We start from the raw sequence: 16,239 nt of genomic DNA on the forward strand, positions 1-16,239 counted from the left end.
ATGTGGTGTTTGATACCTTAATCCCCTTTGCCATGAGACAAAAAGGAGCGTCATCTTCATTGTCGGAGATGTTGTTGAAGAGTTTTGTTGGTGTAGTAGGGTTGAGTATGGCTAGTGTTGCTATACCTTCTTTGTTATCTTGTTCTTCACTAGAGTCCCATTCTTGACCAACATGAGCTTGACCTTGATACTTCTTCTTATAGTCTTTGCTTTTGTCCTTGAACCTCTTCTCCTCCATTTCCTTCTTTTTCCTGTGCGGGCAATCGGTAATGAAGTGATCGACTTCCTTGCACTCATAGCATCTCCTTTGTGAGGACTTCTTCCTATCATCACCACTCTTCTTAAAAGTCTTTTTCTTTAAGAATTTCTTGTAGTTCCTAATAGCAAATGCAGTCTCTTCATCGGTGCTTCCTTCTTCACTTGAGTCTTCCTTCTTTTCCTTGAGAGCCTTGGGACTTGATTGACTCATAGTGTTAGAGCTAGCATTGAGGGCTAAGCTCTTGTTCATCCTCATACTAAGTGATTTTGCCACATATCTCTCAACCAACTCTTGATGCAAAATCTCACCAAGGAGTTGATTGGGAGTCTTCATCTTGAAGCTTGAATCTCTTCTAATCATAGTGGCAAGTGTTGGATTCCTTGGGGTGAACACTCTAAGCATCTTCTTTGTAACCTTGTGATCATCCCAATCTGTGCTCCTAAGAGTTCTAATGTCCGATATGAGGAGCATTAGTCTATCGAACATTTGAGTCATGGTTTCTTCTTCAAGCATGATGAAATGCTCTAATTCTCCGTGAATCAAATCCATCTTCCCTTCTCTCACTTGGTCAGTTCCTTCATGAGCTTCCTTGAGTGTGTCCCAAATGACCTTGGCAATTTCAACGGACCGAACTTTATTGAACTCTTGCGCACACAATGAGCTAGTGATGACTCTTACGGCTTGAGCATTATGGAAGTAGTCTTGAGCTTGCTCGACCGTTGGTATTCCATTCTTGGGTGGTGTCACACCTACAACCACAACTTCCCAAATAGAAGGGTGAAGCCCGTAGTGGTGCATTTTCATGTCATAAGCCCACTTGGGATAATCTGTCCCATCAAAATATGGGGGTTTTCCCAAGTGAACGGATTGAACTTGCGAGGAAGGATATTGAGAGGAAGGTGGAGGGTAGTTAGGAGGAACTTGGTGATATCCGAAGAAGGGATGTTTCTCGCTTTTTTCTTTGATCCTCTTCTTCATCAACTTGTTTGCTCTCTTTTTGATCTTGGCCTTCATCTTTTCATTTCTTCTCTTCTTGGCATTCAAGTCCTCCCCCTCAAGCTCGTCGCTTGAGCTTGAGTCATCGCTGGAGCTTACGATATGAACGAATGGCGGTCGACTCCTTTGGAATTGGCTAAATGGGTCGACGAAGCCACCACCATGACTTGTCGTTGCTCCAATGACAGCAACGGCGGCGGGGCCGCGGCTCGAGTGGCGGCTTCTTCGGCGGCGGTGGCACTATCTCCACTACGAGACATCCTTGATCCCTTAGCGGTTAAGCCTTAATCAAGGGATTAGGCTCTGATAGCAATTGAAAGGATCTTGTGATGCCTAGATAGGGGGTGAATAGGCTCACTTCAAATTTTCCTGAAAAACTCGCAGCGGTATTAGATCTGTCGAAACTTCTAACGCAGTGCCGGAACTTCCGATGGATCGGAACTTCCGACAGGATAAAGTGAGCTGAACAAAATTCAAAATGCAACTTGATTCTGCCAAAACTATTTGAATCAAAATATAGTAAATGAAGCGTAGATGCTACTCCAGGTGATATATATGCAAGAAACAACTCAAATGTATAGATCAGCTAAAAACAAGCTTCTAGGCAAGACTTAGAACTAAGAACACAATAAGCACGTGAGACAAGGATTGGTTACTGGAGTTCACTCTCACTAAGAGAGCTACGTCTCCATTGAAGAGCTCACAAAGAGCCAGGTCCTCACTAACCCTTTTACCTCCCTCAATTAACCACAAAGGAAGATTGAGTCACTTACTATGAATCCACAAAGGATGGGTGATACAAACGTTCCCGAGTGCACCACACAAAGAGGGCTCTCAAACGGGCAACGCCTAGCTGTCTAGAAGCGAGCTTCAAGAGTAACAAATGCGAATCGACACCGAGGATGCTTGAGGTGCTCTTGAGATGAACTTCTTGAACCTCCCACTCAACCCTCAAGTCCCTCACACTCTCAATCTCACTCTCACCCAAACCCTAGCTCAAGAACTCAAGGATTGGGTTCAAAGGGGTGAGGAGAGGGAGTATTCAATGCTATGGGAGTGTTTTGGCTCGAGTTAGGTCAGCAACATTGAATGGGGGGGCTGAGGGGGTATTTACACCCAGCCCCCAAAAACTAGCCGTTATAGACAGGTTATAGACCTGTCGGAACTTCCGACACAGGGTTGAAACTTCCGACTGAGTTAGCTCAGGCGAGCAGAGGACCCCTGTCGGGAGTTTCCAAAAACACCCGACACTTACCGGAACTTCCGATGGAGTATCGGAACTTCCAACACTTTTGAGTTAGACGCACAGAGGACCTCTGTGGGGACTATCTGGATACTTCCGACACACCATCGGAACTTACGACAGGCACAGAAATGCTGAGGTAAAGGTTGTGTACGTGGAAGATTTGTGTCTCTCAAAAGGTTAGTTAGCATCTCAATAGAGCACCTTAGCATCTTCAAGCTATCCATTCGCATCCCCCTTTATAGTACGACATTCCTAAACTCCAATTCAAAATTAGAAATAACAAAAAGAGACTTCTTTTGAGCTTAATGCTGTCTTAGCCTTGTAATAGGGGCTCTTTGAGAGTCTTTTCATACACCTTTGCATTCTGATGAACTTAGTACCTGTTAATCACTTAATAATTGTATTAATCCCCTAACTATGCTAGTCATCAACACCAAAACCCACTTAGGAGGCCAAATGCACTTACAGGATGCCGCTAGGAGGAGGAGGAGGAGGTGCCTTCGGAGGAGCAGCATGGCAGTGATAGAGGGGATGACAAGGCGACGCCAGTTGAGTTTAGCTTTGCTTTTGACATCAACAATGAATTTCCATTTGAAATTCCTAACAAATGCTTGTTCTTTGATTGATAATGAAATATCCCATGAATTGCAAGCTTCCAATAATAAGACCAATATGTAACACATAATCCCATGTCTTTTTATCATATACACATAAAGCCTTGCAATACCCATTTGTAAATCTCACTATTCTTTATTTCATTATCCCATCACTAGTAAATCAAGCTATCACATAATTTGGAGACTTATCGATCAGTCATGATATCACATCCCCAATTTCACTTTACTTTTACTTATCATTGATTATACATTTGCATCACGGGATCATATATTTGCTTTCTTTCTTCATTGTGAGCCATATAATATATATTCAGCATATGCGACAATATTACATCATGAATATGAGAATAAAATCCTGTTCACAATCTTAAGCAAACAAGTTAGTCCTTTAATTTTTTTGCCATTCAATTCACCAAAAGCCACTTAGGGGCTAGATGCTCTTTCAGGAGAGCGCGTGAGCCGACCAGGAGGAAGCAAACGATCTGAGGAGCGGACAGACCGAGGTGGTCACGGAGACCAAAAAGGCGGGGACCGATGTTGTTGGGCTTGGAGCGGAGGAGCAGCACGTCCGCAGTGACAACGGCGGTGATGTCGGCGTGGGAGAGACCGACACCAGAGAGCAGGGTGAGGATGGCGTCGGGGTTGGAGGCGTAGTTGAGGTGGCAGTTGTTGAACCCGTCGATTGCCTTCTTGTTATCTTTGGATGCTCCATCGAAGGCCTTCTTGGCTGTCTTGCAGGCTTGAGCTGGGGCAAGGCCGCAGGCGGCGACGAGGTAGTCCTCGAGGGACAAAGGGGTGGCGGAGGGAGAGGTAGAGGTAGAGGTTGAGAGTAGGGGGCATGCGTTGTGGTGGATTGGGGAAGGGAGATGGGATGCTGCTCGGAGGAGGAGGTGGTGCCTTCGGAGGAGCAGCATGGCAGTGACAGAGGGGACGATGGGGCGGCGCCGGTTGAGAGGAGCAGGGCTGTCACATGGAACGCAGAACGATGCCTCTTCCGCGAACCGGGTTCGATGCGGGTCAGCGCCTGGGACATTAGTTAGGGCGTCCACAATGTGCTTCAAAACCAGTCCATAGGGACTAAAATATTCCAATCCACCTACCTAAATCATTATGAGGGTGGTCCATATAGTGGTCCATAGTAAAAATCATCCATAAACTTAAGGGCTACCTATAAGAGATAAAATACAATTTATCTCTCTCATTCCATCCACTTTCTCTCTATCTCTCTCCTTCCTCTCCCCCCTCTCTCTCTATGTCCTATCAATTTACAGATCATTATGAAGTATGCAATAGCTATGGTCTACTGTCATAGGATCCACCACTAAGGTCTACTTGGTCCAAATACATTGGAGTCGCCCTTAGAACAAACACCGCTGGCACTTTCACTAGTAGAGAATTGGGCTTTAATCCCGGTTGGTAGGGTGCAAATATCCCGAAAATGCATCCGGGATAAACCAACCGGGACAAAAGGGGGGTCTTTTATCCCGGGTCACTCAACCGGGACAAAAGACCCCCTTTTATCCCGGTTGGTAATACCAACCGGGATAAAAGGTCGAGAGCGCCGACGCTGAAAAAAAAAAAATTCCCGAGCTCCCAGGATAATCTTTGGCCATTTCTAGGCAGAAGTAACTAGCTCACACATAAAGCAATGGTCCAGAATAAGCCAAACAAGTTCCATCATAGATAACCACAACTCAAATTTGTACAGCGAGCAGTGATAAGTAGTAGTTCTATTGCTGAAACCAAAAAAATTGAGGATGCCTGTACCATAGACAGACCCTAAAGAGAGTGAGTTGCAATTCTACCATCCACCTGAACAGTAAAATGAATCTTAAATACTTCAGGGCGTTAATGTTTTATGTCTGACCGGCACGCTACCAGCATGAGCTGTAGCATAAGCATCTGCAAGCCCAGGAACAGAATCCTGGTGACTGTCAATGAACCTGAATTTGAAAGTCTCCTCTCCATATTGAGCTAATGTGTAAAAACTCCGTTTGCTATCCAGCAATCCCTTAGCCAGCAGGACCTTCATGACACAATGTCGGGGCACTAGCCGCTTCTCCAGGCTGAATGCGAATAGGGCAGGCCTTTGCAGAATGTACTGAGGCCCCAGTCCAACCTCATTGACCAAGAACTGAATCTTACGGTGAAGGCACTCCTCAGATATTCCTAGAATGCTTGGCATCTTGGACACTGCAGTGGCAACTTCACTCTCGTAGCAACCAAGAGTACTCTTCAGAAATTCGAGCCTGGCAGCGACCTTCTCCTTGGTGTCATGTGCGACGACACTCACCGCCTGCCAGAACATTCGCGAGCTGCGGGGCACCCCCAAGTTCTTCCGCGCGAAGCAAAAACTCCTTCACGCGCTCCGGGCTGTACGAAAGCAACCGCGGGGCGTTTGAACACAGCTGGGCAATGTCTCGAGCACTTAGACCGCGCTGATGAAGCAACGCTATGTTAGGCTCTATAACCCTCTCAAGGCTCATCTTTAGGAGGTTGGTGTTCCTCTTTAAGACCACTAGGAGCCGCTCAAACGAGCCGTAGACGGAGATCAAGAACTCAACATGGGCAGCGATGTTGACGTAGCGTAGAATGCGGGAGCCGACCAGGAGGAAGCGAACAATCTCGGGAGTGGACAGGCCGACGCGGTCGCGGAGGGCGATGAGGCGGGGGCGGATTTTCTCCACACGGGATCGGAGGATAAGTGGGTCGGCGACGACGACGGCGGCGATGTCGGCGCGGGAGAGGCCTAAGCCGGTGAGCAGGGCGAGGAAGGCGTCCGGGTTGGAGGCGGAGTTGAGGCGGGAGTAGGAAAACTCCTCGAATGGCTTCCCCGCGTGCTTGGATGCCTCGCAGTACGCCTTCTTGGACGCCTTGCGGGCTTGGGCTGGGGCGAGGCCGCAGGCGGCGACGAGGTAATCCTCGAGGGAGAAGGGCGCGGGGGCGGTGGAGGTGGAGAGGAAGAGACGGGCGCGGGGGTGGATTGGGGAGGGTAGCGGGGAGGCGACGCGGAGGAAGCCGAGGAGGTGATTTTGGAGCGGAGCATGACGGCGGCGGCGGAGGGGCGGCGCCTCGGCGGTCGTCGCCGGTTTGAGGGAAGGGGGCGGGTCCGTCCGCGTGAGAGGGACATGCCGCAACCTGCCCTTTTCTCACCTCTCTGTTTTTTTTTCCGGGCCCCCTTTTCTCACCTCTCGAAGCTGGAGATTCTAATTTATGCATGAATCTATATTGATTACTGTCAGAAATTTATATTATGAAGAAATCAAAAGAGAAAATACTGCAAATGGTATGGCTGCACCTTGCCTTGCTTGGCGTGAATTTACATTTGAATAGTTGTAGTATGACATTATCACGTATAGTACCCTTCTTTTTGCTGATTATTTATAAATGCAGCAGAGTATCATTTTCACTTCATATTTTCCTGCTATAATGTAAATGCAGTAAGTACCATATTTCGTTTACTATTTTTTTCAAGCTATTTCCCACCTTTTTGTTAACTCGAAAGGCAACTTGGCAATGTTTTGCATCTTTTGAACGCGAAACACATGCGGAATAAGTACCGTTTTATTTAATTTCTTTTTGTAAGAAATACTATTAATATTCTACAAATTATGTTTTAATTATTTTCTCCAATCAGAAATATATTAGGACAACACAGTCTACAATATAACATTTTGACTAGCTTTGTCTACAAAAATATATTATCTATAATGGAAATAGTTTTATATAATTACGAAGGTAAATTTTTTTACAAATCTAGTGAAGTCAGTTTTACATTGTAAATTAACATCCCCCCTCCCCCCCCCCCCCCCCCCCCCCCCCAAAAAAAAAAGGGTTCATTCTAAATCAAACTCATTTTAACTTTGACCATGGATATCAAAAATCAACCAATTCTACAACATAACGCTTGTACCATTAGATTCATTAGGAAAAGTAATTTCATAATAGAAAACCTTTCCTATATGGAATAATATATTTCTATAGATATTGATTGTCAAAATGTCACCTTATAGACCATGTCAAAGCCCTAAATTGCTTACATCTGTGATTGGAGGGAGTATTAGATATTGATCGAAGGCAATACATAATTTGTTATATGAAACAAAAGCTGCTGGATTGTGCAAGATGAAAGCAGCACGATTTGCATACAGCAAACCAATCTATTATCATGTTGCAATTCATAACTCAAACCACATATGATGATTCAATCATGTAGCTAGCAGTCGTAGCAGGACACAAGCAGTCAGTTGTGTTGTTTACTATCCCCTTCAGGCCAAATAGACAAACATCTCTGTTGAGAAGGCTAAGGTCCTAAGCATCAAAACAGTCCAGAAAAAAAAAAGCATGAACATTCTGCAGTTCTTACAAATAGTTTAACGCAAGTGTGTCATAGGGAGTTCCTTCTTGGCAGTGATTTCCATTACCTAGTTAACCATCAATAAAGTAAGGTACAATATAAAGCGGAGTAGACATAAAAGTAATCCATTCAGCTAAATACAAAATTGGGGAAGCCTCATTGAAGTATCAGTCACTCTGAGATGCAAAAACATACTGAACAAGAAAGGTAAGACAAAAGGGGAGGCAAATACTGAAAAATTCCTAGTAGCTTAAGTACTATAACATGGACTAGCTAACTTGAGGATAATCTTCAGCCATGTTCTAGGAGCAGAAGTGACTAACTAGTACACTCGTGCAGTAAGGATCTAGAATAACTCAACCAGAATGCATAGTATATGACATATACCAAGAGAACCATTATAAACCACCATGCATCATGCTTGTTATCCATCACCCACAGGCTAAAAGAGTAGAAATATTGTGAGAGAAATTCATTCTTAAAATCATAGAACTAACCAAAATGCTAATAAACAAGTTTGATACATAGATTTAAGGACAATTGGTTTCCTTATCTGAATGGTATATTTCCAGAAGAGATATGTTCTGTGTATATGAGAGATCAATTTCCATAATCTTAGGTGGCCAAGTCAAGATCGCCCTATAAATGGGACATATTCTCTCTATAATATTACATGAAAAATGAAAGAGCAACAAATTAGTACTCTGTCAAGGGAAGTATTCTCCATTACTACTTGCCATCTATTTTCAGCTGTTAGTATCTCAGACAACCATCTTAGGTACATGAGCGGAGGTCCATAGTACCAAAAAATTTCTTAGAATCAAGAATGCTATGTCAGCCCTTACAACTGCGGCTTTATAAAATCGTTGGAGTCTCTTCTCAGTAGTAATTTAGGCCACAACCTGAAAGCACTAATTCAGCCTCAGTGAAGTAGAATGCAAACATCAGCATATATAAAAATAATTCCATCAGCTAGTGGGAGCCAAGTGCCTAAGTAAAACATCAATTGACATAACACATAGCAAACAAACATGGTTAAGTAAAATGAAAAGACTTACTGCCAAATTTCAAGCTTTAGTGCTACAACAAAGACCTATCTGCAGTAGAACAACTAAGTGAGGGGTAATCTTCAGCCATGTGCTAGTCAAAAGAAGCGACTAACAAACACGTGCAGTAAGGCACCAGAACAAGTCAAACCAGCTCCATCATAGATAACCAGAGTTTGAACTTGGACATTGCAGTCGCAGATCACTAGTGGTTCTATTGCAGAAACCAGAATTGATAAAGCCTGCCCCATGGACAACTGCTAATGAACCTGTTGCAGTTCCACTATCCACCTAAAATACAAAATGGTATATCCAAATTAGACTCTAGAGGGCACAACACCAGCACGTTTTGTGACATAAGTATCTTCAAGGACAGGAACAGAGTCCTCATGACAGTCGATGACCTTCAATTTGAACCTATTACCCCATGCCCTTCAGGTCAAACAGACAATCGTCTTTGGTTTCTGAGATGAGGCCCATGGCAGACACAAAAGGAGAGCAAGTAGAAGCATTAATCCTAATTAACGACACTGGTTTTTCACAAGTGTTTCCTAGAGAACTCTTCTATGTAGAGTAGCCCATTCAACTAGACATTAAATAGCAAGCCTCAAAGACGTATCAGTGACTAGTGTGAGTTATGTCCACATCAGTTGGATACAAACATACCGATCAAACACGATCAGAAAGAAGGGGAAACAAGAGGCAATCTGGCTCGCTTGAGCTTGCATTGTAAAACCTGGAAATCACAGGCATCAAGGCAGGTAGCAAAGCAACCAAACGACAGGACCATGATGATTTCTTGCCAGGCCAGGCCAGGCAAGCAGCTGGTGAGAGATCCAAACATGCCCTAAATACTATCTATATCCCGTTGCTTTAACTAGGACCCATCCGCAGAAGGATAATCCTTGGCCATTTCTAGGCAGAAATGACTAGCACACACATAAAGTAACGGTCCAGAACAAGTCAAACAAGTTCCATCATAGATAGCCAAAACTCAAATTTGTACAGCGAGCAGTAATAAGTAGTAGTTCTATTGCTGAAACTAAAAAAATCGAGGATGCCTGTTCCATGGACAGACCCAAACGAGAATGAGTTGCAATTCTACCATCCACCTGAACGATAAAATGAATCTTAAATACTTCATGGTGTTAATGTTCAACGCCTAACCTGCACGCTAGCTGCAGCATAAATCTCTGCAAGCCCAGGAACAGAGTCCTTGTGACAGTCGATGAACTTCAATTTGAAAGTCTTCTCTGGAATTTTGCATAAGGAATAAAAGTCCTTGTTGCTATTTAGCAATCCCTTTTCCTGCAGGACCTTCATGACAGTATGCCGGGGTATCATACGCTTCTCCAGGCTTAATGCAAACAGGTAGGGCCTTTCAACAATGTACCGTGGTTCCAGCCTAACCTCATTGATCAGGAACTCAATCTTGCGGAGAAGAATCTCTGGGGAAAATCCTAAAATTAATGGCAACCTGGACACTGCAATGGAGACCTTGGAACAATCAAGCGTCCTCTTCAAAAAGTCAAGCCTGGCAGCAACCTTCTCTCTAGAATTACTCACGACCACCGCCACCGCATACTTGAACATCCGCGAAGTGCGAGGCACCCCAAGTTCTTCTGCCCGCAGCAAAAACTCCTTCACGCGCTCCTGGTTGAACGAAAGCAACCTCGGGACGTTTGAACACAGCTGGGCAATGTCTCGAACACTTAGACCGCACTGATGAAGCAACGCTATGTTAGGCTCGATCACCCTCTCAAGGCTCGAACTTAGAAGGTTGATGTTCCTCTTTACGACCACCAGGAGCCGCTCAAACGAGCCGTAGAAGGAGATCAAGAACTCGACATGGGTGGCGACGTTGACGCTGCGTAGACCGCGGGAGCCGACCAGGAGGAAGCGAGCGACCTGGGGAGTGGACAGACCGGCGTGGTCGCGGAGAGCTAGGATGCGGGGGCCGATTTTCTCCACACGGCATCGGAGGATCAGTGGGTCGGCTGCGACGATGGCGGCGATGTCGGCGCGGGAGAGGCCAAAGCCGGAGAGCAGGGCGAGGACGGCGTCCGGGTTGGATGCAGAGTTGAGGCGGGAGCAGGAAAACTCCTCGAATGGTTTCCCCGCGAGCTTGGATGCCTTGCAGAACGCCTGCTTGGACGCCTTGCGGGCTTGGGCTGGGGTAAGGCGGCAGGCGGCGACGAGGTAATCCTCGAGGGAGAAGGGCGCGGGGGCAGTGGAGGTGGAGAGGAGGAGACGGGCGCGGGGGTGGATTGGGGAGGGTAGCGGGGAGGCGACGCGGAGGAAACGGAGGAGGTGATTTTGGAGGCGGAGCATGATGGCGGCGGCGGCGGCGACGCGGCGGTCCTCGCCGATTTGAGGGGAGGAGGAGGCGGTTCGGCGAGAAGAGCTAGAGCCGACCAGCCCTTTCCACCGTCTGCTACCACCACGAACGAAGAAGAGCTGAAGCGGCAAGAGAGCACACACCCCAGTAGAATGTTGGCGTACAGGCCCGCTAATGAAATGGGCCAAATCTTCGTCTGCTTCGGCCACCGGTCCACTTGAACCCTGGAAAGTGTAAAGCCGATACCGTCGGCCGCCGTTTCCCCCTCCGCTGCCGCCGCCGCTGCCGCCGCCGCAGGTGCCATGATCCGCCAACTCCGGCAGCGCATCTTCCCTCTTGTCCTCCACTCCCTATCCCGCGCCCCCGGCCCCCACATCTCCTCTCCCCTCGTCTCTCTCCGCAGCTACCTCTCCACCACCGCATCCACCATCTCCCCCAAACCCTTCGTCGTCGAGGACTATCTCGTCGCCACCTGCGGCCTCTCCCGAGCCCAGGCCCTCAAGGCGTCCAAGAAGATCTCCCACCTCAAGTCCCCCTCCAAGCCCGACGCCGTCCTCGCCTTCCTCGCCGGCCTCGGCATCCCCCGCGCCGACGTCGCGAGACTCGTTGCCGGCGACCCGCGGTTCCTCTGCGCCAGAGTGGAGAGGACCCTCGCTCCCCGCGTCGCGGAGCTCAGCGACCTCGGTCTGTCGCGCTCTGAGATCGCGCGCTTCATCCCGGTCGCCATTTATTCCTTCCGCAGGTGCTCCCTCAGCCGGACGGTTAATTTCTGGCTTCCGGTCTTTGGCTCCTTCGATAAGTTGCTCGGAGGCCTCAGGAACAATGCCGGTATCTTCAGTGTCGACTTCGAGAATGTGGCCAAGCCCAACCTCGACTTTCTCCAGCAGTGTGGGGTAAGTGCTTGTGAAATTGCTGGTGCGAATGTGTACTCCAGCCGACTGCTCACTATGAAGCCCGATTGTCTCCGTGAAGCTGCTAAGCGAGTGGAGGAGTTAGGCATTAAGCGGAACTCACCAATGTTCCGCCATGCACTTTGTTTAGTCGCTTTCATGAGCAAACAGGATGTTGCTAAGAAAATAGGGGTCTTAAAGACGCTTGGGTTTTCACAACACCATGTGTCGAAGATTGTGAGGAAAGCGCCACTTGTCTTGGGTGCAAGTGAGGACAGGATTCGGAGAGTTGTAGATTTCTGGATGAGGGATGTTGGCCTTGAGTTACAGTACATTGCACAAAGGCCGGCACTGATCATGTATAGCCTTGAGCGACGGTTATTGCCCCGCCATCGTCTGCTCAATGTTCTCAGGGCAAAGCGTTTGCGGAATCTTGAGTTAAATTACTATACAGCAGCAATGGGTGAGAAGACTTTCGTGGAAAAGTTTGTGACTCCATATAAGGACATTGTCCCAAGCCTTGCTGAAGATTATGGCTCTGGACATTCCAGTATGAGTGGGCTGCTTGTAAAGGAGTGTTAACTGGATGAGGGTAAATCTTGTTCCCGAAAAGTACAAGTTGATTGTTGCAGAGGCCATTACCTCAACTGATTCCAGTAATCTTTCCAATTTTCTATGGGGACACATATTGATATTGACATGCTATTTGGTTCTCCGTATCACTCTTAACGTTCAAGCTACATGCTTGTGGTCAAATTAGTATTATTATTTGGTTAGTAATGAATGCCGGAACAGATTATGGAGTATAACAAACTAGCAGCTTGCTTTCTGTGAGCATGTGATCCTGCTTTTTTCAGATGCATTCTTGTATAAGAAAGTTGATGTTGACTTCTCGAAGGCATAAGTGGCAAGCTACGTGGAGAATTTAGACCTAAATCTTGTGCGCCCACCAGCCTACTTGGTTCTGACTCAGCTGCTGCAGTAGAGATATGCTTGTCGGTCATTAAAATTGTGGAAGTATATTTGAAGATTCAATTGCCAATCAGTTCATGATCGATCACTTTGCTTGCTATGCACAAAAAGAAGAAATTGATCATGCTGCAATTTCATCCTCTGCAGTTCGAGAAGTCTGAAATGAATCATAAGTAATGTATTTACCTTTGTTTGATGATCATAGTATCATACTATTTTACTTGAAATTTATACAAAGTCATCTGCTCTTGTTCTATAGGCTGTCTGGATGTTGTATTATGTTGATGCTATTGCTGCATTTATCATTTAGGTCTTGTGTCTTTCATTGAATCACTTTGCGTTAATAATAAACTGTTGATGGTTTTGTTTATTTTGATAAGGCACATCCTCTCTTTCTTATTATTACTACTTTTGTTCCTAGGATTGCTTGTCTTTGCGTATGCCAAGCAACTTATGGTTATCATAAAGGAACTGCCTAATTGTGTTAACTTTATAATTGTTTTTTTTCCTTCTAATTCATGGCGTACACCAAAAGTTCAGTGTTTATCCTGTGTTGCCTGAAATCTTTATTTATCATTCTTTTTAGGATTTACATGACTGCATTAGTTTACTTCTGCACAGTTTTTTTTTCTTTGTTCGATCAGTTTCTTCTTGGGACCCTTATTTCATTCTGTGAGATGGCTGGCATCCAATCCAAGCATGCAGCATTACCACACCTGAACATATCATGATGAGTTGATGGGTTAAAACATTCTTCCAGATTTTGATATTGCTTCTTAGTAGTACTAACATTTTGATGTTTCTCTGCCCTATACTGCTTCCAGTGTTCTTGTGACGCTCACAAAGACTGGCTATTATTAGAGTGTAAATCTTATCTATTGGGCTAACCCTAGTGGGTAGCTATATAGCAGTCATACATGGGCCTTATTGGGCCATAATACACACATACACCAACACTCCCCCGCAGTCTGAACTACCGACGCAGCGGAGTTGCAGACTGGATATGAAAAGAAAGGCACACACACAAGCCCCCCCACAGACGCAACTAGCCACAGGTGATGTTGAGGCTGGAGCGAAACTCGGTGAAGGCAGGTGACGGGAGGCCCTTGGTGAAGATGTCAGCAAACTGAGAGGTGGTCGGGACGTGGAGGACCCGAACATCGCCGATGGCGACCCGATCCCGGACGAAGTGAAGGTCAATCTCCACATGCTTGGTCCGCTGGTGCTGAACAGGGTTGGTGGAGAGGTACACCGCACTGACGTTGTCGCAGTAGACAAGAGTGCTCCGGGAAGAAGGGGTGTGGAGCTCAGCAAGGAGCTGCCGAAGCCATGATGCCTCGGCCACGCCGTTAGCGACAGCGCGGTACTCCGCCTCGGCACTGGAGCGGGAGACCACCGGCTGACACTTGGACGACCAGGACACCAGGTTGCCGCCCAAAAAGACGGCGTAGCCAGAGGTAGAGCGCCGAGTGTCCGGACACCCGGCCCAGTCAGCGTCGGTGTAGACAACGAGCTCAGTGGAGGGAGACCTGTGAAGGAGGAGGCCGTAGTCCACAGAGCCCCGGAGGTAACGGAGTAGGCGCTTGAGAGCAGTGAGATGGGGCTCCCTGGGATCATGCATGTGGAGACAAATCTGCTGAACCGCATAAGTGATATCCGGCCTGGTGAAAGTGAGGTATTGAAGGGTCCCAGCTAGACTCCGGTACGCAGTAGCATCTGTCACAGGAGTGCCGTCGGCCTCTGACAACTTGGCTTGAGTGTCAACTGGAGTGGAGCAGGGCTTGCAGTCAGTCATCCCAGCTCGCTCCAGGATATCAAGAGTATACTGCCGCTGGTGAAGAAAGAGGCCAGCCGGACGAGGCTCGACGGTGACCCCAAGAAAGTGATGGAGCACACCCAGATCCTTCATAGCAAACTCCTGCTGAAGTGAGGTGATGATCCGCCGTAGGAGGGACGGACTGGAGGCAGTGAGGACAATGTCATCAACATAGAGCAGCAGATAAGCAGTCTCAGCACCATGGTGATAGATAAACAGTGAAGTATCGGACTTGGCCTCCACAAACCCCAGCGTCAGTAGGTAGGCAGCAAACCGCGAATACCAAGCTCGAGGGGCCTACTTGAGGCCATAAAGTGACTTGTTGAGCCGGCAGACCATAGTAGGCCGAGAAGAGTCAACAAACCCCGCTGGCTGGTTGCAGTAAACAGTCTCAGTCAGAGTACCGTGCAGGAAGACGTTCTTGACGTCGAGCTGATGCACTAGCCAGGAGCGGGAGAGAGCCAGTGAGAGAACAGTCCGGACAGTAGCTGGCTTGACCACCGGACTGAACGTCTCGTCGTAGTCGACACCAGGGCGCTGAGTGAAACCCCGGAGAACCCAGCGAGCCTTGTACCGCTCGAGGGTACCATCAGCCCGCCGCTTGTGTGTCCAGATCCACTTGCCGGTGACGACGTTGGAGCCAGGCGGACGGGGCACCAGATCCCAAGTCTGGTTGGCGAGGAGTGCCGCGTACTCCTCTTCCATCGCGCGGCGCTAGTGAGGATCCGACAGGGCGCCGCGGACGGAGGAGGGTACAGGAGAAACCTGCGGCACGCCGGGCATCGCTGAAAGAGCCCGGGGCTGCAGGGTACCAGCCGCAAGTCGCGTCACCATAGGGTTAACGTGACGCGGGTGCCGGTGTAGGAGAGACGGATGGTACACCGACGGCGCGACACGGGCAGTCGGGGCCGGCGGAGGTGGTGGTGGTGTAGGCGTCGCTGGCGGAGACGAGTCCACCGGCGATGACTGAGGCGGCGACGGCGGTGGCGTGGCCGGCTGCAGGTCCAGGGGAGCCGGCCGCGCCCGGCGCTGGTAGACGCGCACGGGCTGCGCAAACCGGACAGCAGGTGCTGCGGGCGGTGCCACCGGTCCCGCGCAGGGCGAAGGGGTAGAAGCAGCACCAGAGGCCGGCACCGTCGGACCCGCGCTGGGCGCAGGGTCAGGGACAGCACCGGTGGACGTCGAGCCCGAGGAGAACCACGGCGGAGCAGTACCTGCAGGACACAACGGTAGTGGTGGCTGGTCCACCGGGTCAGTGGGAAACAGGGAGGAGAGATCAGGGTCGGAGGTGGAAGGAGGTGGGGAGGTGGTGGAGTAAGGGAAGACGGACTCGTCAAACACCACGTGGCGAGAGATGAGGACCCGCCGAGAGGAGAGGTCAAAGCAACGGTACCCCTTGTGATCCGGGGAGTACCCGAGGAAGACGCACTGAGTCGAACGGGGAGCCAGCTTATGAGGAGCGGTGGCAGCGGTGTTAGGATAACACGCACACCCGAAGACCCGAAGGTGATCGTAGCGGGGGGAGGTACCGAAGAGAGCGTGGTGTGGAGTGGAAGCGGGGCAGGCAACGGAAGGTAGTCGGTTAAGGAGATAGGTGGAGGTGTGAAGACTCTCAGCCCAGAAGGGGGCAGGGAGAGAAGACTGGAACAGAAGAGAGCGCATGGTGTCGTTCGTGGTACGAATCATGCGTTCAGCCTTACCG

At 48.4% G+C, this 16,239-nt stretch overlaps 2 protein-coding genes and 1 pseudogene across 5 annotated transcripts; 1 reads left to right on the forward strand and 2 right to left on the reverse strand.

Annotated features, from left to right (window-relative positions):
• Positions 1-4,777: 4,777 nt before the first annotated feature.
• Positions 4,778-7,774, reverse strand: LOC101756764 (annotated as a pseudogene).
• Positions 7,775-8,004: 230 nt separating this feature from the next.
• LOC101786181 (transcription termination factor MTERF9, chloroplastic) lies at positions 8,005-10,989 on the reverse strand. 4 transcript variants are annotated; one of them, XM_022826026.1, is made up of 3 exons: positions 9,689-10,989; positions 8,534-8,812; positions 8,005-8,377 (listed from the first exon to the last, which is right to left on the reverse strand). In XM_022826026.1, exons 1-2 carry the CDS (start codon positions 10,850-10,852, stop codon positions 8,681-8,683), a joined length of 1,296 nt encoding a protein of 431 aa, XP_022681761.1. In that variant the 5' UTR covers positions 10,853-10,989; the 3' UTR covers positions 8,005-8,377; positions 8,534-8,680. The 4 variants fall into 4 exon arrangements, with proteins under 4 accessions (XP_022681761.1, XP_022681760.1, XP_004965020.1 ...); XM_022826025.1 differs by having other exon boundaries at positions 8,005-8,386; XM_004964963.2 differs by lacking the exon at positions 8,534-8,812.
• A 172-nt stretch (positions 10,990-11,161) lies between these two features.
• On the forward strand, positions 11,162-12,331 carry LOC101752571. The gene has a single exon (XM_004964964.4). It carries the CDS (start codon positions 11,162-11,164, stop codon positions 12,329-12,331), a length of 1,170 nt encoding a protein of 389 aa, XP_004965021.1.
• Positions 12,332-16,239: the final 3,908 nt, after the last annotated feature.

This window comes from Setaria italica, chromosome IV (assembly GCF_000263155.2).
Source record: "Setaria italica strain Yugu1 chromosome IV, Setaria_italica_v2.0, whole genome shotgun sequence".
NCBI classification, from domain to species: Eukaryota; Viridiplantae; Streptophyta; class Magnoliopsida; order Poales; family Poaceae; genus Setaria; species Setaria italica.

Bases quoted from the DNA above. Each gene is read 5' to 3' on its own strand.
- LOC101786181 (XM_022826026.1), bottom strand. From the start codon at position 10,852: ATGCTCCGCCTCCAAAATCACCTCCTCCGTTTCCTCCGCGTCGCCTCC. The intron at 8,813-9,688 runs GTTAGGCGTTGA...TTTGTATTTTAG, and splicing joins ATGCTGCAGCTAGCGTGCAG to GTGGATAGTGGAACTGCAAC.
- LOC101752571 (XM_004964964.4), top strand. From the start codon at position 11,162: ATGATCCGCCAACTCCGGCAGCGCATCTTCCCTCTTGTCCTCCACTCC.